The sequence below is a fragment of the Eptesicus fuscus genome, chromosome 9 (genome assembly GCF_027574615.1).
Source record: "Eptesicus fuscus isolate TK198812 chromosome 9, DD_ASM_mEF_20220401, whole genome shotgun sequence".
Taxonomy (NCBI): Eukaryota; Metazoa; Chordata; class Mammalia; order Chiroptera; family Vespertilionidae; genus Eptesicus; species Eptesicus fuscus.
In genome coordinates, this window is record NC_072481.1 from 92,412,174 (window position 1) to 92,438,166 (window position 25,993).

Below are 25,993 nucleotides of genomic sequence, written 5' to 3' on the forward strand. Positions count from 1 at the left end.
CACTGTCCCTCAGACCGTTGGAGGGCCGGACTAGAGTTTAAAAAAAAACTATGAACAAATTCCTATGCACACTGCACATACCTTATTTTGAAGTAAAAAAACAAAATGGCAAAAACACCTGCCTGTGGCCCGCGGGCCGTAGTTTGAGGACGCCTGGGATAGATGGAGAGACTAGCTGAGTGTTCTGGCCTGGGTAGAGTGTCTGGTGGGGACTCAGAAATAACTTCCGAGTGGGAGATAAAGATGCTTCGACTATCCATCATCCAGGGAGAGGGAGTGAAGTTCAAGAAGGTGATGCGGTTTTGTAGATGTATTGCACGATGAGTCAGCAAATCTACATTCCAGAATAGAGTTTTTGATTATTTCATTTTAATAGAAGGTTTATTTTTAATCTCTGTCTGGTAAGTCTCATAGGAAGCAATTTTTCAAAAATGGATATCATCAAGGTTATGAGGGTATGGTTTTTTTTGTTTGTTTTAGTGTCTCTGTTGATAACATGTTTGAATTTAATTGTGGTTTAAGTATAAGCTGTGGTTTCTCTAGTTAATTAACTTTTCACCTGCCATATGGTTTTCCCCATTTATAACCCTAGTTCTCTTTTGACAGATTCTTAGGTAAACAACTAAAGGGAAAGCAAAACTGCCACCTTGGTTATGAATCTCATTTCCAATAGCAACTTTTGGGAAACTTAAATGACCTTGAATAAATGGAAGGTTACCAAGGCATTTAAAGAGTCGTAGATTATCATACTGAAAGCAGGTTTTTAAGTCTGCAAAAGGCATTTTTCTTTTTTTAGGATGAGGAGGCAATGACATGCAGCAGTCTTTCTTAGCTGACCTGTTTGAACCTGTGTAGCAAATATAATGGCGTAATCTCAAATAATAGTTAAAAATGTATGCAGGGAAAATATCACAGAAGAAAAGCCCAGAGCAGTGTGTAATATTCAAATGTTTATTGAGCAGCTACTATGTGTAAAACATTGTGTCAGGAGCTGCAGGGGAGAAGGAGCCTACGAGTTATGCCTGAAGAATGGGTGGTCCTGGTGGACAGAGTGGGCTGAAAGGGAGCATACTGGGAAGAGGGAAGCATTGAGCAAAAGAATGGAGATGGGAAGGGTGGAGTCTGAGTTGGGAATAACTAGGATGTAGGTCTTCTGATGGGAAGGAGTAAGAGGAAGCATTTGTTCTAATTAGGAAGAGAGAATGCACAATAGTGTGAAGGGTTTGAAAGCTGGGGGAGGTCTGTTAAGATGTTGTCTGCTACAAATAGCCAAAAACCTTAATTCAAATATACAGAAATACGTATGACGTTTCTAGAAGTCCAGAGACAGGATGCTGGTTGGCTGTAATCCACAGTTCTTTCTGTCACTGTCCTCGGCCTTCCTCAGCTTGGGCTGCCATAACAAAGCCATCGACCGGGTGTCTTAAGCAACAGAAATTTATTTCCTCACAGTTCTGGAGGCTGGAAGTCCAAGATCAAGGTGTCAGCAGGGCTGGTTTCTTCTGAGGCCTCGCTCCTTGGCTTGTGATTAGCTACCTCTGCCCTGTGTCCTACATGGTCTTTCCTCCATTGCAAGTGTGTCCCAATCTTCTTACAAGGACACAAGTCATATTGTGCTGGGGTCCACCCTAATGATCCCATTTCAACTTAATTACCTCTCTAAAGGCCCTGTCACCAAATACAGTCGAATTCTCAGGTGCTGGGGATTTTGTAGTTCACCCCCCATTAATCGGGAAGGCGGTATTCAGGAGTGTGGGCTTTGGATTCTGGTCCTGGACTGGGACAATTCTTTTTTTTTTTTTTTTTTAATATATTTTATTGATTTTTTTTACAGAGAGGAAGAGAGAGAGAGATAGTTAGAAACATCGATCAGCTGCCTTCTGCACACCCCCCACTGGGGATGTGCCCGCAACCAAGGTACATGCCCTTGACCGGAATCAAACCTGGGACCTTTCAGTCCGCAGGCCATCGCTCTATCCACTGAGCCAAACCGGTTTCGGCTGCTGGGGATTTTGAGGGGACACAGTTCAGCCCATAATAAATGCTGAATTCTTTGTAGTCTCAAGGTGGCTTCCCCTAATGGGGGTTATTTGCTACCCTTGCCCCCAGACTTGGAGGAGAGGAATTGGCAAAGGGGACACCAGTCTTCTCCCTTTCCTTGGAGGTGAGTCCTCTCTGACCTGCGCCCCTGACCGATACCACTCACCAGGGGATGCCACGTGTGCATTGCAGATGGGGCTCCTTTCTCCACGTCACGTGGGCTGCCGGGGGCCTGCACAAAACTGGGTTCCAAGTAGAGCAGAACAGGGGAGAGGAGGTGCTGTAAGTCACCAACACAGCCCACTGTTCCCCGCAGAGAAGTCCCAACTTCCCCTTGGCAGGCGATGGAGACCATTGAAGGCGTCTGAGCGGGGTTGTCGCAGCCTGTCCCGGGCGCCCTTTCCATCCCAGCTGCGTGCTGGCTGCTGTCAGCAGGCCGCTTGTCTCACCCTGCAGTGGCCCAGCCAGGCAGTCCTGTCACCAGCGTCCGGCAGGTGAGGAAACAGACCAGGATGCTGAGAAACTTGGCCAGGGACACACTGTTAACAGCTGGTGAAATCCGCATTCTAAAATGCATCGCCCCTGCTCCAAAATCTATGCTTTTTCCGACACCCGCTTCCACATTTTCAGAAGACGAAACTGGCCGTGATGGAGGAGATAAGAGGATGGTGCTCAGTGCGAGGAGAGAGCAGAGAGGGCTCTGCAGGGGTCTGTGCTGTTGATATTGAAGTCCCGGACATGTGGTGGTAGGGACCCAAAATAGACCCTCTCAGACGACAGGTGTGCACAGGCGTGGCCCTTCCCTAGGCTCTGAGGGAGGTCGGGCTCCAGGCCTCTCCTGCTGCTGGGGGTTGTGCACTCCTCGGTGTTCCTTGGCTTCGGGATGCATCACCCCAGCCACGAAGCTTCCCACGGCCTTCTCCTGCGTGTCTTCACTTCATCTTCGCTCTCCATGTGTCTCTGTGTGCAAATTTCCCCCTTTATGACCTCACTTTACCTTAATTATCTCCAAATATAGTCAAATTCTGTGGCACCAGGGCTAGGACTTCACCAGATTTTTTCTGGGGACATAACTCAGCCCACCACAGGGTCCTGTTAGGGAGAAGGGAGGAGGTTCGTATGGTTAGAACATAGGCGTTCTGTCCTTCGCCGGAAGAGGGCTTCCCACCCATCTTGTCCGCAGGTGAAGGTGGCCGAAGTGGTCGGAATCCAGGTGGTGATAGAAGGGGGCAGGTAAAGAGAAAAGGTGGCTGTAAACAGGGGTGGGGGTGCCTCTGGGCACCCTTCATGAGGGAGGGGGCTGGAGAGAGGGAGGGAGGTGGAAGGAGGCTGTGGCAGGTTTACGGGCTGAGTGTCTTGGGTATGTCAGAGCTGAGTCCAGGCAACAGCCCTCCTCAGGAGGGGCCCGCCTCTCGCTCACTCACTGTGCAGCTGGAGTGAGAGATGAAGTGATGTGGCTGACACGTGGCGTGGCTGACCACTGCGGGCCAGGTGGGGAGGCAGGCCTGGGCTCCAGTTCTGGCTGGTGCACCCTTGCACCTGGGAGGCAGGATTGCAGTGCTGAGTCTCTCTTCCTTTTTATGCAGGAGTGTAGACCAAGGAGCGTAGACTGTTTTGTTTGCTTTTGGTACAGTTGCAACAGCTCTTGTTTTGGACTGATATATGACCCATAACCATGTTTTTGAAGAACCGAAGGCCTTGAAATAGCAACTGTGTGAATTGTTCACTCTCTGTTCTGAGCTCGGCCTGGAGATCGACTTTGAAACTGCAGAGAGTGTGCAAACGCTTCATCCGTGAGGTTTATCTGCTATTTGGATTCCTCTCTCAGGGAATTGTCCACCCTGGCATCTCTTCCCCTTTGCCTCCTGCCGGGACCTCATCTTTAGGGACCCATTTTTTGGCCTCATCTTTAGGGACCCATTTAAAACAATTTCCCAGATTCTTAAAAATGGAGGTATAATTAACATAGAGTAAACTACACATACGGGTATTTTAGTGGGTTTTGGCTCATATTACACCTGTTAATCACCTACTAAATTAAGATACAGAATTTTTCTCAAATTCCCTCAAGCTCATCTCCAGTCTGCCCAGCCACAGGCAGCTGCTGCTTTTATCTCCTTGGCCATAGCTTCGTTAGGCCCGGTTCAGAATGTTCTGTAAGTGGAATGATGCAGTGTGTAGACTTGTGTGTCTGATTACTGTTGGCCAGCACCAACTTCGAAATGTGTCCACGTTACTGTAATTCAGTGACTGTTCCTTTTCGCTGCTCAGTAGTATTCCACTGTGTGTGCAGGCCACACTTTGTTTACCTCTTCACCTGCTGCCGGACATGAGGGTTGTTTCCTGTTTGTGACTATGATGCTTAGATGGCCGTGAACATTGTACCCCGAATTTTGTAAATCCTTTCTACCACTTATTACTTTCAAGTTCTAACATTTAAAAGTTGATTGACAGAATCAGAGCAGCTAGTGAGAAATGTTGACTTTTTAAAAATCTACATAAGTTTCCTTCTTTCTCTTTTCTTTCAGAGGGTAGGAAGCAGGGGAGTGACAGGTGCATGTGGGGAGGAGACTGGCCTCTCTAAGGGGCAGGAATCCAGCATCTGTGTCCCTAGCCTGAGAGAGTGTGGCCACAGCTCCAGTGACCCACTCCCAGGGTTGAGGAAAAGGCCCTAGGAATGGCGGTGTTGACAGGGGGTGTGTGGGTGGGGAGAAGCCACACCTGGAAATGGCATTGCCAGTCAGCTGCTGTCCTGTCACCCAAGGGGGAGTTCACCAGTTGTTTCGATGTTTCCTCCTGCCCCCTATAAACAGGGGAGTGTCCTTGAGCAGCTAATACTCCTGCCATGTGGGATCCTCCTCACCCTTTCTTTCTATATGAAGACCTGGGCCAGCCCTGGAGGCAGGCAGCCTCCGGGTTAGAGAACTTCTGGAATAAAAACCGCATCACCCAGCCCCCAGCTGAATGCAAAGAGTAGTGCAGCCCCAGTTTGCAGGGGTGGCAAGGGGAAGTCTTTTCTTACGGGACCCGCCCTGCAGGATCCTGTTTGTTCCCTGCACTGGGATCTGGAGGGAATTAGAGGACTATTTCCCAGCAGGAAGGAGGGACTGAGAGAAGGAGAGTCAGCCCTCCCAATTTCTCATCTCCTGTCTAAAAACCATAAAGGGGCCCCGGCCAGGTAGCTCAGTTGGTTAGAGCATCATTTCCACATACTAAGGTTGCTGGTTCGATTGCTTGTAAGGGCACATACAAGAAGCAACCAATGAATGCATAAACAAGTGGAAAAACAATCGATGTTTCTCCCCCGCCCCCCCAAAATCAATCAATAAAATAAATATAAAAACATAAAGGAAGCAATGAAAAGTAGGCAGGCATGTCCCACCATTTTTAAACATAAAAAAAACGTTGCTTGTTCACAGGATTTCTCTGTGCTGTGGTCACTCGGCGTTTCGTTAGAAGTGTGTTTGTGCTTCCGCACACGCGTTGTCCCAAGTTGAACTGCATCCTTTAAAGCAGGTTAAGTAACTGGTGATTGACTTTTATTGAGTTAACTATGTAGAGATTGGAGGCCCCAAACTGTTCAGCATAAATGATACATTTCCCGTGATGGCTGTGGAAATTACTGAGCCAGAGAAGAACTGCAGGAGTGACTTTACCCAAGTTCTCCCCACAGTTAGATATTGAGTGTTGGGAATAGTAGCTGTGCATAGCAGTAGAGAAGCTGGGTTCCTTTAGGTTTTGTTAAAGTAGTCACAGGATTTGAAAAACAATGTTTTTATTCATTTATTTAATCCTCATCTGAGGACCTGCTTGGGGAGAGGAAGGAACAGGGAGAGGAAGGGAGAGAGAGAAACATCGATGAGAGAGAAACATTGACCAGTTGCCTTCTGTACGAACCTGCAACCGAGGTACGTGCCCTGGCCAGGAGTCGAACCGGCAACCTTTTGGTGTACTGAATGACACGCAACCAACTGAGCCACCCTGGCCAGGTTGAAAAAAGACATTTTTAAAACGATTTTCAGTGCAGGTTTTTCACCGTCTCAGTCAACTTCACCACGTGTGGAGAAGCCAGTGTCCTTCAGCAGAGGCCAGGCCCCTGCACGCAGGCACTGCTCAACTGAGGGCGCCGGCAGAGGTGGGAGCCCAGCGTGCAGCCCCGCGCAGAGGGCCCAGGCGCAGTCCCCGCGCTGGCTGAATCCCGGTGCTGCCACATCACCTCGGTGAAGCTCAGGGGCTTCCTTACCTCTCAGAACCTCACTTCCAAAGTGGAGATGATACTCACCGCACAAGCCTTTGTGGGGACTGAATGAAGCGGTCGGCCCGCAGGCTTCCTCTCAGCAGTGTGCGCTTTGAGACACACATTTCACCTGGGTCCTTTCTGCAGTCACGTAGACAACTATTATGCCTTATACAACCAAGTGCAATTTTCCAACCATTAACGTTAGACCTTTAAAACAAGAAGTATGGGAGATCACAGGACGTAATTAAAATCAGCCCTGGCAATGACCGTCTTCGTGGCCTGCAGCCAGCCAACCAGCCATGGACACACACCCAGCGCCTCTGCTTTCGCACTTTCAGAACCCGCTTCCATCAGCCCACACCACACCCAGCTATTCAGCAGCTTAGGTGGCTTTTCCAGGTGCCCTAAAATGCCCTCTTTCTCAACATTTCCTCTCTTTCTATTCCTACTTTTTAAAAAATATCTGGGAAACTGATCTTAGCTAGGAGATTACAGCAGTTCACCTCAAGTTATTTGTGACTGACAAGGATAATCCTGCTCCTTTGGGGCTCATCCATATCTTTAAACCTCTTTCTCAATGATTGCAACTATGGGTGGTATATTTTGATATTTCTGACATCAGCAGCAAAAAGCAAAAGCCTATAAAATAAGGTGTAATTTCTGTAAACATTTTAATTCCATTTAAAAGTTGTTGTTGATACATTTTCAATTCTGTAACATGATACCCAAGGCTCCTGCTTATCTCCACCCTCATCTCTAACTCAGTGTCTAGCCCCACTGCAGGTCTCCTGCCTGCCCCACATCTGGTCTCTTCCCATTGCCCAACCCCCACACTTGACCAATTAGAAGAGAGAGTCACAACCAAAGGGAGCTCAGGCCTCTCTGTGTTCTCAGGGCTCAGCTGTATACCTGCTCTTGTCAGTTCTTACACTCTGAACTACTGAGAGCAGAGATGGCACCTGCCCTGTTACTTCGCTGGGGCCTGGGACTCAGGGTGACCGGATAGTCTTTAAATACCGAAGCTGTGCCATTCGCTCCAACATGCAGGTGAGGTCCCAGTGGGCTTGGACGAGGATGCTGGCTGTTGGGTAGTGACACAAGGGGAGCGAACCTTTTTTTTTTTAAAAAAAACAAACAAACAAACGTTTTATTGATTTTTAGAGCGAGAGGAAGGGAGAGAGATAGAGAGATAGAAACATCAATGAGAGAGGAACATCATCTCTCAGCTGCCTCCTGCACACCCCCAACTGGTGATCGAGCCCACAACCTGGGCATGTGCTTTGACTCAGAATAGAGCAGCGACCCCTTGGTTCCTGGGTGGACACACAACTGCTGAGTCACACCAGCCGGGCGGGGGCGAACCTTTTTGCATGAGGACAGAACGTGGGTTACCTGCCTTGACCGTTGTGTGAAGTTGAAGGCACAGGTGAGGGAGCAGTTGACTCTGTGAGGCAGGAAGGTTTGGCCACTCCTTTCTTTGTGAGTGGTGTCCCTGGTACCTTCCACTCACAGGTAGCTTTGAGGAGAAGGGATGTCTCACTTCAAGGACTAGTCTCTTCGGTGGAGAGCAGATGCTGTGCAGAGGTCTGGACCGTGGAGATCTTCCTGAGAGGATACTACATAAAGCTGAGCATGTGCAGGAAGGAAGTGATGGCGCCATTACTTTCTGCCAAGATCTTAAAGCAGGTTCTCTTCAGAGCGATGCCGCTGGTGTTTAAGTGAAACGGAACTGCACCTCGCCCATTTCCCCCATCCACTTCTTGGGTTTGTCATTGGTAGAACTGGAGTAGAATTGAACAGTTCAAGCTAAGACATAAAGATACACTTTTTAAAATTGTGATAAAATATAGATAAAATAAAATTGACCACTTTAACCATTTTAAGTGTACAGTTCTGTTGCATTAAGTACATTGACAATGTTGTGTACCCATCACCACCATCCATGTCCAGAACGTTTTCATCTTCCAATACTGAACGCCTGTCCCCATGAAACTCACTCCTCATTTCCCCCTCAGGCCCTGGCAACCATCATTCTGTCTCTGTGACTTCTCTGGGCACCTCATCTCAGTGGGACCATGCAGGATTTGGCCTTTTGTACCTGGATTATGTCATTTAGCACAATGTCAAGGCTCATCCATGTTGTAGCAGGTGTCAGAACTTTCTTCCTTTTGAAGGCTGAATAATATTCCACTGTGTGACATATCACATTTTGTTTATCTGTCTGTCAGTGGACTCTTGGGTTGCTCCTACATTTTTGGCTGTCGTGAACAGTGATGCTGTGAACAGGGGTGTACCAATATCTGCTCTTATCTCTGCTCTCCCTTTTGGGGGGTATGTAGACCACTTTGTAAGCAATTTCCTAGAGTACGTAAGTGCCCTGGACTCTCGGGCTGACTGAGTGACCTCCTGTGGAGAGGCGAGGACCTGCAGTGCATTTCTTTCCCAGGAGACGGAATGTGACACAGGGATTGCTTTTTGTTGTGGTTGACCTTTTGCATATCATTTCCTAAGAGTATTTGATATTTGTCCATCTGTTACTCATTAGCCCTTATAACGTCTGTGAAGACGGAAATACAGTTATCATTTTTATTTTCTCTGATCAAAGGTAGGAAAAGATTCCTTTCCTTACTTGGATTACTCTTTGATATTCATGAATAGCAGCCTTTCTCCCTTATGTAGATTGCCAGAGGTGACACGACTCAAATCCCAAGATTGTCAGGTGTTATAATTTGCATTGTGATCTCTCATATTCTGCAAAAATAGGCCTTGTAAGGTGTGTTTGTGGGGAAGATGGTTTCCAAGGTCAAACAGGTTTGGGAAGGATGCGTGTAGAGTCCCCTCTGCAGGATTCACGGCACCCATTGTCTGACATGGTAAGGGCTGCGAGGTACCCTGTTGTCAGTGATGTTTCCACGGTGACTGGGCAGTTGGTGACTTTTTGAGATGAACACCTATGGCTGCCCTTTCGGTCTGCTGCCTGGAGAACGTGCTTCGGCTGCTCATGTGGAAGTGAGTGTGTCTTCAAGATGCAGCCACACAGGGGCACAGTCCGGAGGAATGGTTTTGCATATGGACCATTCATTTCATCTTGTCTTTTGCTCATTTGCTTAGAGAGGAGAAAGAGTGGGAATGCTGAATGCAGGACTTGGTCGTCCCTGAAAAGCTTTGTGAAGTCTGCTCTGTTGAATCAGTGGTTAATGGGAAGTAGTGTTTTGGATTGTCTGTGAATTATACCTCTTCAGGGCGTGCCTTAGGGCTGGGATGGAACTCAGGTGCCCTGGCTTAGCTGAACAAGGCGAGGCCCTTGGAACCACAAACACTGACTGAAAATTAACACGTAGCAGAAGGACCACGGAAGCAGAACAATCGCCTCTCCTGTTCCTCAGAAGGGCTTCCCCACCTGGTTCCTAAGTGCTGTGATCCCAGAGGGATGTCCTCCCTGAGCTGGTCGTCCGAGGCCGGCCACCTGTGCAGTCCTGTGTCTTCCTGCCACCAGAGGGTGGGCGGGGAGTGCGGCACAGCTGAGGACTGCTGGGGAGACTCCCAAGGACTCCGACTTGGCGGCTTTGCAGCTATGCTGGCTTGAGAGGGTCTCTGCCCCCCTTTCTCTCTCTTCTTGCTGAGGTTCACATTGACTACTATGTTCTCCATGTCTGTTTCCCACCCGTCTGGCCACGCCCTGTGTGGGCTCCTGGGGTCTGTCCCAGGAGAACCAGTTCACAGTAGCGAGCAGTACTTTTCAGGGAGATGGTCTGGCATTGGCTGAAGAATACCTTGGAGCTGTATTTGAGGAAGTACCTTGGTGAGCTGCCTGTCAGTTAGCATGTCGCCAGGATGTCAGAGGCACCCTGAGTGGAAGGGGAGGCCCTTTCCTTGCTCACTGCCCTGGGGCTCGGCTGCCCCTTCTTCTCCCGCCCGGTGGACTGTGCTGCACGCTAGTGCGTTCCGCGGGAGCAAACGGCACAGTCACACTCTGCAGTCACATTGCCAGGCGGGCACAGTGTTTTTAGAAGACTGATAGTTCAAGAAAAAAAAAACACCCATAAACACCCTTTTGGGTATAGGGTGTTGTTAGCTTTTGAGAACAAACTTACTTCTTTTCCTTTTGATCAGAGAAATAGTATGTTGAATGAATGTTGGTGGGCCGTCTGGGAGATGGCGCTGTGCTGCTATCCTCCGTGGGCTGCTGGAGGTCAAAGCGAAGGGCATTGCATCCTGCGCAGGTGAAGGGCATAGAAGGAATGGAGAACCACCCCGGGGCCCCCTGGCTGTGATTGCAGCAGTACCCCCCCCCCCTCCTCCCCGCTCCGGCACCTTCTGTCCTGCCTCCCCGTTTCTGTTCTGGTGCTGGCTATGCACACAGGATGTACAACTAGTTGAATACCCCTTAGCTTGGAGCAGTTAAGGATAAGGCTCAATGAATAATGCAGACTCTCAAAGTCAAAACCCTTTTGAAAACAGTTTTATTATTCTAACAGGTAAATGTTACTTTCCAACAGACTTAAGCCCCCAAGGAGCTGCTTAAATGACTGACAAAATTAATGAATCATAATAACCTGTGCCAGTTACCACATGAGGCATGTTCTTTACATTACTTTGGACTCATAGCAAAGCTATATTAAAGGTTTTGTGACTCCTCTATTACAGCTATTGCAACGGAGGTCCCGAGAGGCGAAATAACTTACCCTGGTCGTAGGACTGCCAAGGGAAAATGCCCAAGCTCCGACACTCAGCCCATCTGGGTCGGAATCTGCGCTCTCACCACGATGCCCAGCTGCCCCCACAGTTGCATCTGGGCCCTGGGCTCCGCCCCTGGTCAGACCTAGATTCCAGGCCTCCTCCAGGCTCTTGTTTATCGATGACGCCCTTCCTCAGAGGTGGTGGTGAACTGAGTCCAGCCCAAGTGCAATGAAGACAAAGACCAGATGGGTAAAAGTTCAAGAAATCGTGCTGCCCTCGTGCTAGCCCATCCGTTGAGGTCAGTGGGCCAGGCGCGGCCCCGGTTCTGTGTGCCTTGCAGCAGGCAGGCACTGGCTGTCTTCAGGGAAAACGGGAAGTTTTACAGCTCCAGGTTTGGTTGGACAAGGCAGACAACATTTGTTTGAAGAGGCCATTTTACTTCACATCATTCTTGTCCTTTCCAGATGGTTAGACCGGTTGGAACAGGAGGAAAACTGGTTTGGCTTCTCCGTTATTCTGATTCATAAATTATAAAAGGGATGACTATTTGACAGGAAGCCTGAGTTAGTCTCAATTAAAATGTTGAGTTGATTTCTAAAAAACCCTTTATGTTGTAAGCGTTTTGGACTAGAATGAAGGTAGACAGAATGACCGTGAGGTTAGGAATTGGGTGTTCACCTTACCATCTTGCTCAGCAGTAATTGACTAGTGAGGCTTGCGGGGAGAGCCTCGTGTTCCTGTGCGTCAGGGTGCCCCGTCCGGAGATGAGATTTTCCACGGAAGCTGGGCTAGAGCCCCTGAGTCCGGGGAGACTGGGCTCTGCCCACGCTTGGCTCAGCGGCATGCTCTGTTAGTTTGAGTGTCACTTCACCTCTCTGGTCTTCAGGTTCCTCATTTTTAAAGTTAGGAGGTTGACCCTTACTTTTTCCAGCTTTTCAATACTAAAATTCTATAAAAAATAAGAGACAGGTACTTTACAAGTCATTTTTGTTTGGTCACATAACCATGAAATAACAGCAGAGCCTGTCCCAGTTCTATAACACTGTGCCTCCCTATGCACGGAGTGTATCGAATACCTGGAGACAAATGCTGTGAGCTGAACAATTTAACATAAATCAGAGCATTGTTTCTATTTGCATGAGCCAGGGCTGTTTCTGTGAGTTTACTGGGGGTGGTGGTAGTAAAGAACATGAGTTTTAATCAGACCTGGATTTACAATCTTCTACTTAAGCCATTTGACCTTGGACTAGTTGCTTCACCTCTCTCAGCCTCAGTTTCTTCACCTATAAAATGGACACACGGGTAATAATGCCTGTGTCACAGGCCTGTTGTGATAGCAGAATGAGAGAGCTTAGTCAAAATGGCTAGCAGACCATGTAGTTACTTAACAAATCTTAGTTTCCTTTCTTCTTAGAACAATGCCTAATTTATATAATAGATTTCTTTTATTAAGAGAGAATTATTCATTGTTTTAAATAAATTTCTCTATACCCAATATTCTGTTGGCTTTTATAATAAAACTAGAGTTATTTTTCCCTGGGGGAAAATTACTAGTAGTGAAAAGTTTGGCGGAAACATTTAAAAACTATATTGCCTATATAAATTCTATATAATAATTATGTATGAATTATTTAAATTAAATTATAATCACAGAGAACAAAGGATTAAGAAGGTACTTGGCACAGTGAACACAAGCAGACACAAAGAGCATTTGATTTCTGGGAGTGACAGTTTCTACAGGACACTGTCCCTTCCTTTGCACCTCCTCATTCCAGATACCAGCTTAGGGACTAGGGATATAGAAATCAGGCAAGGCCCCTTTCCTTGAGGAATGCGACTGCTGGGTTGAAAAACTTCCTATGAAGGGTCGAAGGGTAAATGTTTTCGGCTTCGTAGGCCATGTGATCTGTGTAACTCTACATAAGCAGTCGTGGTGCATAAGCAGTCAGGGACAATACGAAATGAATGAGTGTGGCTGTGTTCCAATAAAACTTTATTTACAAAACAGGGGCAGGGTCCTGTTTGGCCTGCAGACTGTAGTTTACTAACCTCCCGAGCCAGTGAAAGAGAGACTTGTACATAGCCAACAATTATAATATATTGTGATAGTCTGGGTGTTTATCATGAGTACAGGATGCCATAGAAGTAGAGAAGGCTCACCTGATCCAGCCTAGGAGGAAGAGAATCCCTCACCTGAGTTTATTAAACTTGATAGAAATATGAAAATGTATTCGTTTGAATCTTTGTAATTTTGTACCTCTTTCCCTTTTCATTTAATTGCATGCTTACAAAGGTAATATATGCTCATTGTAAGATAAAAATGCAAGAAAGTCTGCCCTACTCTCATCCCTAGGTGATAAACAATGTTAAGTAATTTTGGCTGAAATGAACTTTATCCTTTGGATAGGCATTGATCCAGGAAAACTGGTGAGAGGCGGGGCGGGGGGGGGGGGCGGGTGAGATGTGGACATTGTGGAGCAGATGTTGAAGAGCAATGCAGCAAAGGGCACTGAGGCTCTTTGGGAGCTCATGAGCACTTTGGCATGGCTGGCTCGTGCAGGGTTGGCAAGCAGAGGGGCAGGCATGTGGATGGGGGTTGACAGATGAAGGGATGACTCAGATCATAAAGGGAACTTAACAGGGCAGCGTTGAGTCCGAGTCTTAGCCTGCCAGTAGTGGGAAGGGATTGAGGCATTTGCTACTAGCAAGTGAAAGACGATTTTCCTCCCGCCTGAGTTCTTCCACGATTGATCACACCTGTGTGATTACTAATCTTTCTCATTCCAAGGGTTTCCTGATCCTACTGTCAAAGTTCCCCATACTTGGCTCCTTTCCAGAATGAGTGGGATCATTTTAAATGTTAATGTTATAGTCCAGTTTTGCTCATGTACTCTATTATACCAAAGGATATCCTCTATTAACATGTGAAACAACTTTTTAATTTCTCAAGTTAGAGTCTTCCAGTTACTTACTATAAATTAGTGCTCAAAGCCTGTGTGTTGATTTCACTTAAGAGCTTTAGTGGTTCCTCCTGTTTAATGCTTATAGCTGTGGGGTTTCTTTTTTCATTTTCTTTTTTTTTCTTTCTGATTTTGCAATAGGCTCCTTTATAGGGCTTACTTTAAATTCCCCTTTTTAGGGGTAGTTGGTGAGGGCCATTAGTAAAATATGAATTGCAGAAGTTGGAATGACTCTCCAAGGTTTTTGTTGCTAGAAGGGCCTCCATTGCTTATTATAATCTCTGCTGCCTGTGGGATATATTTTCAGCTTCCCCAAATGCCATCAAGGGCACTGTACCAAATGACTCACATTCAGTGATATAAACTTCTGCTTAGAATTCTGTGTACCGACCCTGTTTCCTTTAAGAAAGACGAAAGAAAAAAATGAGAAATAACCCTACATCAACTCCCTTGGCCTGTTTCTGTTTCCCTTTGAAATTGTCTTTGAAAGAGTCTCTATTCCTTTAAAAAATGCTCAGAGTCAGTAAGATGGGAAGCCCCCATGTCAGTAACTGAAGCTGTGATTTCCATTTCAGCAAAGCCCAGCAGGCGTAAGCATATCATGGAAGAAAAAAGAAACATGACAGAGACCACTGTGGGAGGGGTCAGAAGGAACCCAAAATTACTATATAAGTCGAAAAAGGGACCATGTGAACTTCAAGAAATTTAACCAGCTTGAATGCTGTGGTTCTGGAGTGGGCTTTCTGCAAATGCGTGGGAATGCAGGTGCTGGTCAGGTGTGCCTTCCACCCAGCGTGAAGAGGCTCGCAGTAGATTTTTGGTACAACTATTTTCCTCATTGTGCCATGTTTTTTTGTTGTTTTGTTTGTTTGTCACTAAGTTAGGGGGGAAAAAAGTTGAGCAGCAATGAATAAAAAACAGAGATACAAAACAAACCAAAAAAAAAAAACAAAACAAAAAAATTATCCCATAGTATCTGGCAAGGATATTCATTATGTCATTTTAGGAAGCTTGCAAGGATGCCAACCTAACGGGCAGCTGTGTCGGCTACTGTTGAAAGTGGATCTCCTAAAACTGGAGGATGAGCTTAGGGGCAAAAAGCAGGGAATGATTTTCAAAACACATAGCATGGCTTACATTTTGATAGTCTTATAGGAAGAAAAAAAATCATATACTGCTAGATAAAAAATACTGAAAAACCCACGGAGCATAGGCTGCCTAAACGTTGAGAAGCTCATTGTAGCTAATATGCTGCATCAGTCCTGTTTGTAGGGTGTTCCTTTTGTCTGTCTGTGACTAATCTTTTAGGGTGGACTTGTGCATGCGAGTGCGTGGGTGCGTGCGTGCGTGTTTGTCTGCATTTCTATCGCCTCCAGTTGAGAAATGCAGGGCGGGGCGAAGCTGTGGTATATAGAACAGTGGTTCACGAGAGGCTGCTGAAATGCTACTTTAGGGGGGAAAAGTGTTGCAGAAGAATGTTGACCCTGTATTTCTCTAAATTTCTACGACTCATTCAGGAATTTTGTTTTATTTAAGCTTGGCATTCTAAGGGTTATTATCCCCTTTGTAGTGCTGAGCAGAAGTGTATCGTCCTTTTATCTCAGCTGACTGTGCTTAGGTTGTTAACAGATGACTTGCACAGGGATGGGTAAACCCTTTTTGGTTTCTAATGGAACAAGCTCAAGTGGGGATCTCCACCACAAAAGGTGAAACTTGGGGGAGATTTTTCATTTAGTTTCCTAAAAAAAAAATGTGTTTGCTTTAAGTCAATGTGCATTAACATAAAAGAAAATTCAGGCTACGAAGACTTGATTTGCTCCAAGTTGCTTCCCAAACAAGCTTCCCCTAGGCCTGAGTTCTTAGATTGTGGTAAAATGCATATTCCTGAAAAGGCTGTTGTTTTTTATCTTTTTACTAGAAGCCCAGTGCACAAAATTTGTGCATGGGTAGGGTCCCTAGCGGCTGTAGGCTGCGGCTGCCGGCCAGGGCCTCCCTTCCCCAGCTGCCAGCTGCCCGCCTGGCCCTTCCTTCGTTCCGCGCTGTCCCCTGGTGGTCAGCACACATCATAGTGAGCGACTGAACTCCCTGTCATTCGAACTCCCAAGGGGACACTTTGCATATTAGGCTTTTATATAGATGATTTTGTCTTAACACTCGCAAACATCACTGCCTCCTACCACCGTGGGTGTTTATGTTACTAGTATATTTATCTATATATTTTTCTCTCATTATAAGGTTTATAAATGAATTATAGAAAATTTGAAGAAGTTAAAACTATAAAACTCAGTCTTTTTTTTTTTAAAAAAAATCTTTATTGTTGAGATTATTACAGATTTCCCCCCCCCCCCCAGTTCCTACCCCCCAGGCCTTCTCCACCCTCTTGTCAATGTCCATAGGTAATGCATATATGCATATAGGATCTTTATTTAATCTCTTCCCGCCCCCCCCCACTCCCCTTCTCTCTGAGAATCATCAGTCTGTTCCATTTCTATGCCTCTGATTCTATTTTATTCACCAGTTTATTCTGTTCATTAGATTTCTTATTCATTTATTTTTATTTTTAGATTCAATTGTTGACAGGTATATATTTGTTGCCATTTTGTTGTTCATATTTTTTATCTTTTTCTTCTTCTTCCTCTTCTTAAATAATACCCTTCAACATTTCATGTAATACTGGTTTGGTGGTGATGAACTCCTTTAGCTTTTTCTTGTCTGTGAAACTCTTTATCTGACCTTCAATTCTAAATGATAGCTTTGCTGGGTAATCTTGATTGTAGGTCCTTGCTATTCATCACTTTGAATATTTCTTACCACTCCCTTCTGGCCTGCATAGTTTCTGTTGAGAAATCAGCTGACATTTGAATGGGCATTCCCTTGTAGGTAACTAACTGCTTTTCAGATTCTCTCTTTGCCTTTAGCTTTTGGCATTTTAATTAAGATGTATCTTGGTGTGGTCCTCTTTGTGTCCCTCTTGTTTGGGACTCTCTGTGCTTGTTGGACTTGTAAGACTATTTCTTTTAACCAGGTAGGGGAAGTTTTCTGTCATTATTTCTTCAAATAGGTTTTCAATTTTTTGCTCTATCTCTTCTTCTGACACCCCTATAATGTGAATGTTGGTATGCTTGAAGTTGTCCCAGAGGCTCCTTGCACTTTCTTCATATTTTTGGATTCTTACTTCTTTTTGCTCTTCTGGTTGGGTGATTTTTGCTTCCTCATATTTCAAAAATCGTTGATTTAATTCTCAGAATCCTCTACTCTACTGTTGAATACCTGTATATTATTCTTTATTTCAGTCAGTGTATGCTTAATTTCTGACTGGTTCTTTTCCAATTTTTTTTGGAGTTTTCTAGAAGATTCTTGAGTAACCTTGTAACCGTGGTTTTGAACTCTACATCCAATAATTTGCTTTCTTCCATTTCTTTCATTTGTGACTTGTTTCTTTGTCTCTGAATTTTGGCTGCTTCCTTGTGTTTGTTTCTATGTATTGGGTAGAGCTGCTATGTCTCCTTGGGTTGGTAGAGTGGCCTTGTGTAGTAGGTGTCCTATAGGGCCCAGTGGCTCAGCCTCCCCAATCACCTGAGCTGGGAACTTTAGGTGCACCCTTTGTGGGCTGTGAGCACAGTCTTGTTGTAGTTGAGACTTGATTGTGGTACATGGGGAGGAATTGACCTCTAGGCCAATTTGCTCTGAGGACCAGCTGCGACTACAATGGAACAGCTGCTGTGCAGGAGATACCCCTATGGAGCAGGACTTGCTTCAGTGGGGCTTTGGTGCTCACTGAGTCTGCCCCTTGAGTGTGTCACTTATGGATTTGTAGAGTTGTAATCTGGTATGGTCTCACACTGACCACTGAGTGTACTGGCTCTTGGGTCTCCAGGGTGGTACAAAGTCACACTGCCTGGGGCCACCCAGCAGGAGCTATAGAGAGATCTTCAGATTCCTTCTCTTTATATTGGGATTGGAAGTGCCCAGATGAGGCCCAGCTATGAAGCAAGGCAGGTTGGTGCTGGTGCTGGATCTTAGGCATTTTATTGATAAGTTTGGGGATCCCTGACCCAGCTGCAGCTTGTTTGAGAGGTTTTAGCATGAGAAAGGACAGACTATTCATATGCAAAAACCTCCACACACAGCTTTGGTGGGGTTGTAAATTGGATGAGGCGGGGTCTAAGGGAATCACCAGGGCAGAGCAAACAGAATTGGCTGCCAGTCAGCCCTGGGACCAGGGTGGTCCCAGCATAGGAACAATGATCCCTGCAAGCACATCCATCTGGGAGAAAGCTGCCCCCGAGTTCCTGCCCTGATGCCAGACAATCCAGTTCCTCCTCATGTATGTCTGTGTCCTCCAAAGCCTCTCCCTGGTGCTGGAGCTCAGAGGAAGCAGGACCTTGTAAGTTCAGTTCATGGTGCCGGCCTTTTAAGAGAAACAGCTAGGTCTCCAGTAGCCTCTGTGTCACTTAGCCCCAATCTGCCTGGTTTTTACAGCCCATAATCCTTACTGCCCATATGTACTTCTTTCCCCAGCTCTGGGGCCCTGGGCTGGACCCCTTGCTCCTCATGGGTAGCCTCCACAGAGATGATCTCCCTCCCAATTAAAAAAGAGGCACAAGCGGATGCTGGACCAGCCCGTTCTGCACCTCCACACCTCCTACCAGTCTCAGTGCGCTTTCTTCTTTACTTCTCTGGTTGTAGGACTTCCATTCAGTTTGCTTCCCAGCAGTTCTGGATGATGGTTGTTCTGTATTTTTGTTGTAATTTTTATGTGGTTGTGGGAGGCGGTGAGTACAGGCATCTACCTAAGCCGCCATCTTCCATGAACCTCAAAACTCAGTCTTAATTCAACCCTCCAGAGACAATCACTTGAAATTTTTTGGAATGTTGTGTTTGGATTTCCCCTGCACCCATAAACAACCATTCACTGCTTTCTTCTTCGGAAGCTTTCTCATTACATTTTATCATGAACATTTGCCTCAATCATTAGTTTTCAAAAACAAAATTTTAATGGCTTTATAATAATGTTGGACATTTAGTTAAGTTCCCCTTTTTTCTCTTACAAGTTACAACTTGGACATTATTACACTGGGACCCCTGTGGGCATCTGATAATTTCCTTGGAGAAAGTTCCATGAAAGGGAATTGCTGAGTAAGGAGCGCTCACTCTTTAAAACAATGTCAAGCATATTGCCAATTGCCTTCCAGAAACACAGTGCTGAGTTTATATTCCAAGCACAGATTTGCACCTCTTTGTTTCGCCTGCATCTTTGGGAAATTAAAAAAAAAAAAAAAGGAATGTTGAGTTCTGGTTTTCATTAGTAGAATCGAGGATTTCCCAAGTATTTTTTAGCCATTTATATTTTGAATGTCTGGGTGCTTTACTTATTTCTAGTTGGAATATTAGTCTATATTGTTGTGTAAATACTTATTAAATATGAAGAATATTAACCCTTTGGATATTGTAAGGGAGGAAAAATCCCTTTTTACCTTTTCCCTCCTAGGTTCTGTGGCTGGGATCCTGAAAATTAGACTGACGACAAACAAGTGAACAAGAGAAAGCCAGAGCTTATTCATAGGTGCATTTAGCATGTACAAACTTGGGCTTATGTAGTATCTTAACAAAAGAAAATAAATCTGTAGAGAAGTAAAAAGACAAAGGAAAAGGGGTTTAGGCTTTCAGGGGCAGCAAACTTGGGAAGGTAAATATATGAGGGAAACTAATGGAAAATAAGGGTCGTTTTAGTAAGATTGTTTGCAGACCCATCTCAGGACTGACCCCATCATCTTGGCCATAAAATTTCCCCAGGAGCCCGGATGCATGGCAGCCCTCACTTCTCAGAAGTGTCTGCTCTTAGTCAGATAAGCAAAGCTTTGAGAAGGCTTCTTTCTGCACCTGTTGACTCTCATTTGCCTCCAATTCAAATCATGCTTATGCCACAGTGGCATCTTTTGGGCTGGTACATTCTGATCCCGTACAATATATTTTACCTCTTTGTTTCGGTAAATTTTGGACTTCATAATTTTGTTTATGGTATTTTTGATGCATGGATTTTAAAAATAATTAACATGAATAATAATTAAGTAGTCACAGTTAAACTATTATAAAATCTATCAGTATTTCCTTAGGTAGTTTTTTCATCTTAGTGTTTATCTTTAGGAATTCCAGCTCCACTTCAAAATTGAATAAGTAATGTTTCTTTTCAATGGTTTTTATTTAAAAATATATATATATTTTTATTGATTTCAGAGAAGAAAGGAGAAGGAGAGAAAGATAGAAACATCAATGATGAGAGAGAATCATTGATCAGCTGCCTTCTGCTTGCCCCCCTCTGGGGATTGAGCCCACAACCTGGGCATGTGCCCTGACCAGGAATCAAACCATGACCGCCTGGTTCATAGGTTGACGCTCAACTACTGAGCCACACTGGCTGGGCTATATTCTTTTTCTTTTGTTCTCTGTTTTTATGTTCTTGTTTTTACAATTTAGTTTATCATAGTATTCATTATTGCTGAAAATAAGGTTGTTTTTCTTATCTCCCATTTATTTTCCATCTTCATTAGAATTTTCATTAGTTTTCTTGATGAATATTTCTCTACTCTGGCAAGTCAAGCCATTAGGTTATTGCTTTGAAAAGTGATAAATTTTATTTACTTTAGTGCATCCTTAAAAATATATGGGTAAAGAAAATCTACCAGATTATCTGTAACCTCTGCCATTTTAATTTTTTTTAATGGAACATGTGCAACTAAATATGAGAACGTCTTTAGGGTTAATTTTCTCACTATGCAGTCTTGGCTCACAAGCCTCATGTGGCATCACCATAGACATCCCTGGTCTTCAAACAATGGCAAAGAAAGCAAGCTTATGATTATGAAATGGGGCTGAGACTTTAACGACTTTATGATCTTGTTAGAACTGTTGATGAAGTGTTAACGTGCCTAATTAGAGGACTATTTTCATTGTTCTGCAGGGAACGGATTAGAGGAAGGCCAGAGTTAATGCATGGAGACTCTGGTATTAGTTCAGGAAGGGGGGATGGTGACATCCAGTTCTGCAAACCCCATCCCAAGGAAATTTAATTAGGGAGTAGGGTTCAGTTTGCAGATAACAGACACCACACTAGGCATTGAAGGAGATAGGGATCAAACACAGGGGATCTGCTCAGTAAACTGCAGGCGCAGCTGAAGGCTCTGGGAGGACTCTTAGGACAGCTCCCTAGACTGGCCTGCCTGGGAAACTGAGTCACAGTCAGGAGGCTGGGGACCCGGGGACCACTGTTTAACCTCTGGCTCCAAGGTCATACCTCAGCCACCTCCAGACCAAGTCCTCCTGCCAGATCTGAACAGCAGAATGCATGTCCCACTTATTCCCTGCTCACACGCTTCCTAATTCAAGTCATCCCCAAAATCAGAACTAGGTTGTGCACTGAGAGTTATTTTGGGTTGTGCGGCTGATAGGCAGAACCTGCATCACATTGAAAACCTTAGCTGTAAGGGAGTCTGGAAGTGGTGTTTTGGGGTTTTCTTTTAGCCTCCCAGCCCCACACCCTGAGAAAGGTGAGTGAACCCTTACCTTTCCCATGAAGCAGACTGTCCTGGTGCAGGAGTGTGTGAAAGAGAGAATCCCTGCAAGTGGTGACTGGGTGTTGCGGGGGAGGGGAGGGGATGAGAAGAGGGAGGAGACGGGTAATGTCAGAGACCAAACTAGTTGCACTGAGTCCTGTTTTTTTGCACGTTTTAGATGTTTTAACATCCCTTAGTCTTTGCTTGTGAAATGGTCAATTGCCATAGTGGAGCAAACAAATGTTGAGAGCAAGTTCATCTCGAAGCTTCCTCATACTTCTGAGATTCCTTTGAAGATAGTATGTCTAAGTATATTTTCTTTTCTCAGTACATTTTTGTAAGTACAGACGTAGAAGTCAAACAGGAGATGTTGTCTCAATGGTGCCACCAGCCCCCCTCTCAGGCCGTGGAATGTGCCTGGGGTGGCCCTGCAGGCTTTAAGGGTGTTGTGATGGGCAGAGCCCCAGGCGTGAGGAACCTGTTGGGCCTGCAGTGAGTTCGCTTGTTGACTCAGATATGCCGCCTACTTCTGTGCCTGACTGAGGGGTTAATGCACCTATCACGTGCCAGTCTGGATTCCCGGCCCCGCCCCCAGGCCTAGAGCAGGTGCCTGAGAACTCCTCTGGCAAGGCTTTCCCTGGCAGCTGTGTGAGTGCCTGTCTCTCCCAGCGTTTTCGTTTCCCACTTCAGTGCTGTCCATTGGTTACGGTGCATTGAGGAGGCCGGCGAACCTCTGATTTGGTCGCACCTAAACTGGGTCTTGGCTGCCCACGGCCAGTCAGGTAGAGTTGTTACTCAGGTGGCCGCGTTCACTGCAGTGTTGGCCATTTCCCCCACCTCCCTGATGCTATTATAAAACCTCTGGCTTCCTGGCATCTAATATAAGCATGATGTGCTTCTTTGTATCTATCCCTTAACCTCAAGTAAACTCATCTGCTGGGTGGACACCTGAGCCCGTGACTCCCGGCCACAGAGCCAGCAGCTGGTGCCCTCGCTCCTCAGGAGCCACCTGGGACCAGGTGTGCCCCTCTTCTGCCAAGAATGTGCCAGGCTGAGGCACAGGCAGGTGTGGTGTGGTTGGGATATTGTGGTTACAGGTGTTGTAGCACCTCCGCTCCCAGGTTAGCCAGCTGTGCTGACAGGGATAGCTCTTACTCTGCAACACTTTGTGGGCAGGTTCCTGGGCTGGGCAGCGAGGAGAGAAACCAACTCAGATGGCCTCAGTGTGTAAACCCAACTGGGAAGCAGACCCCCCACACACTGGTAGTTAGGGTGCTACAACTCACAGTGCAGGCAGAGCCGGCGTTCCTGAAGGTGTTGATTATTAAAAATCTGTTTTCTCCTAGAAGTCATATACACATGAATGTTGGTTCTCCAGATGTGCCATCAAAAGCCACCACTTAACTCAAAGTCTATTTTCACAATTCTGCATTTGCAGCACAAAAGAATAACCAGTGTACTGTGCAGATTCACCCAGGGTCCGGCTGCATGCTGCTGCTGAACCAGCCAGGCCTGCAAAGCTCAGTCTTCGGCTTCAGAGTGGCAGGGAATGGCAGGGCAGGGCCGCCGTGATCAGACCTGAGCAGGCGTCAGCATCACCTGGAGGGCTACCGCTTACTTCACTCTGGAAGTTCTCACTCAGGGGTCTGGGGTGGGGCTCAAGAATTCGCATCTCTGTCGCATTCCCAGGTGGTGCTGATGCTGCTGGTCTCACCACCTTTGAGGACCACTGGGAGAGATGTGGGAGGAAGTTACCCACCTAAAGAAGTCCTGTATTTGGATTCCAAACCACAAGATTCTGTGCGCCCAGCGATGCCCCACTCCCCAGTTATCCACTATCAACGAGGCTCTGGGTCCGTCTGTCAGTCTGTGCCTGAATTCCCTTTCTTCCTGAGCCTGGTGTTGGCCCTTGCTCTGGAAGCCGATGGTAGAGGAGTCAGTCACTTTCCTAAGGTCTCTGGAAAGTCGGCCATACCTTGGGGACATCAGTGAGCAAGTGTGTGTTCCAAAGGGTTCAGGTACCCGTGACAGGCGCCTGCCGTCCTGCTCTGTCCGGGCCAGGTGCCTTTCTCCGCAGAGTCTGATGCCAAGTTCAGCTTTTCCCGAAGCCCAGTGAAGCTGAGACCCACAGCTGAGGACTCCGGGGGGCTCCATCAGGTTTTCCAGAAATTGACCTGAGCTTACCATGCCCTTTAAGGATCCCCTACATTATACTCTGGGTCTCAAGACGGATAGACAGGGGGAGATATTGAAGAAGGCAGAGCTAAGATCAGATCTCAGCCCAGCCTTCCACACGGCCCATGCCACCCCCACGAATCCTGTTTTTGCTTCCAGAACACGAATCCTGTTTTTGCTTCCAGAACTCCCTCTGTCTGACAGTCCCCACGGCCTTACCCATCCTGCACCTCCCCAGCTTCCTGCTTCACTCCCCCTCTCCCCTGACCTGAGTGACTAATGCTTCCCAGGGCTGGAAGCTTTAGCCACTTCTTTCCACAAGACGGAGGGCGTCAGTGCCGCTGCAGGTGACACGGGTCTCCATTTGCCCCTTGAGCCCCACGCAGATGGCTGTGGATCCAGTGCTGTGTTCTCACGGGTGCTCCCCTGGGACACACGCCACCTCCAGGGAATAAACATGGGCTTCTCTCCTGTGTCTGCGAAAGGAGAAAAGACAATCGGAGGGTTATTTTGTTTGTTTACTAAATAATAACACATAGTTTCAAAAATAGTCTAGATGTTGCACTTACTGATTGACCAGCTTTCTCTCCAGGTGAAGCAGATAGCTTTCGAGTGGAATATGGGAAAACACGGGATGTTTACAAGCAAAATAATAGGAATGCTTAAAGTTGTTATTTCAACACCTGCTATTAGCCCTCTTCATTTTTGACGACTTACGAAGTTTGGGGGATGAAAACACAAAGATTGCTTTTAATTCCCTCATGTCGTTATGATACCTGGGGTAAAAAGTTGGCCGGGCCTTCCCGCCTGCCGGGCCCTGTACACTCACAGGTGCTGGTGGCCAGGAACGCGGCCTCCTCAGCTGCTCCCTGCCTTCGGGTGACCTGCCCCAGGTACCTGGGACAGAAGGAGCACCATCCCCAGGTTTCACGGGGGTACTTCCTGCAGGCCTTCACAACCTGCCTCAGCCTAAAGCATCACACGGCCGGCTGTGGGCAAAGGGTACTTCTCATTGTTGGATTTTCATAAACACTGAGCAGCCTCCTAATGGTACACGTGACGTGGCGCGGTCCGGGGCGGCACGGCCCTCACCACGGTTATGTTTGCCCTTGTGATTGACTAGGACTGGCATCTGTGTGTGCTTCTCTCTGATCTGTTTTTTATTTGCCCCTCTCTAGTGGGATCTTGTGTGTGATAATGCCTGGAAGGTCCATATCGCTAAGTTCTCCTTACTGGTTGGATTAATCTTTGGCTACCTAATAACTGGATGCATTGCTGACTGGTGAGTACCAACGTGCCCACGCACAAACCTTGGGAAGCCACTGCAAGACTTTGCTGGCTAAAGAGGAGTGGTCAGTGTTAGAGGCTGGTACTGTCTTTTCTCTGCCCTGATGTTAGTGCCGGAACAGGAACTGAAGCCATCGCCTGGAGAATTCAGAATGAAAAGAATTGCCAATGCCCATAGCAGACCCTTGTGAAGTGAGAATTTAAATTCACTGCAATTCTTTAGCTGCAAGAATCTGGCAAAACCAGCCAGCAGCCTGCAGCCCTCTCTCCTACTGTCAGTCAGTGTTTAGATAGGAAGAGATGGAGGATGTAGGCTCAGGGCTTTCTGGGTTGCGCCCCGATGGCTTGGATGTATAAGACGCATCAAAAAATGGGGAGAGGAGGACCTAGTGAACTTAACAGGTCGCAACTCACAACGTCCCACAGGTTTTAGAGAGGGGCAGCTGCTGCAGTTGGCTTGGCCAGGAGATGCCTCTGTGGGGTCCATGGGGAGCTGGGCCTGGAGAAGCGGCGGCATCTGGGTAACAGATGGGCATCGCAGGCAGAGGCGGGGCAGTGACCAGGTGAGAATGAACATGCTTCACCTGGATGGGTGAGGAGGCCTAAGGGGTGGAGCAGAGTGCATGGTTCAGAATGAAGTGCTGAGGTTGGTGAGGAGGGCGGGGCCGGTGTAGCAGAGACGGGAATGATTAATAATAATAGCAACAGTGTTAGCAACTGTGAGTTACTGACCGATGACTGTTGCCGGGCTCTGTGCTAAGTATTTCCACACGTGAAAATATTCCATCTTCACAGCACCCCGTTGGGAAGGTCCTGTTGTCACCTCTGTCTCAGAGTGGGAAAACAGAAGCCCGGACGTTTCAGGAAAATCCCCCAGTGCACTCAGCTTTCACGTTTGGAGAGGCAGGATTTGGGGCTAAGTCCCGTGGCTCAGAGCCTGCCTCTTCTCAAGTGTGCTGCCCCTGTATCTCAGGCCGCCTGCGGTCACCAGGGCGACACAGCAGTGACATGTCTGAGTGGGGAGGCAGCTGCCCCGTGTTGACAGGGGTTCAAGTGAC

The 25,993-nt window shown here is 46.7% G+C and overlaps 1 protein-coding gene across 19 annotated transcripts in view; it reads left to right on the forward strand.

Moving 5' to 3' along the window:
- Nucleotides 1-25,993, forward strand: part of SLC22A23 (solute carrier family 22 member 23) — a 190,713-nt gene that overhangs the window by 15,787 nt on the left and 148,933 nt on the right. For 10 of the 19 annotated variants that reach the window (XM_054721538.1, XM_054721537.1, XM_054721539.1 and 7 more), the window contains exon 2: nucleotides 24,827-24,930. The exons of 7 other annotated variants lie outside the window; for them this stretch is intronic. In XM_054721538.1, coding sequence (XP_054577513.1) covers nucleotides 24,827-24,930 — 104 coding nt within the window. Of the gene's footprint in view, nucleotides 1-7,792; nucleotides 8,160-10,927; nucleotides 11,326-24,826; nucleotides 24,931-25,993 lie in introns of those variants that run through there. 2 more of the 19 variants (XM_054721544.1, XM_054721548.1) reach the window with 2 other exon arrangements.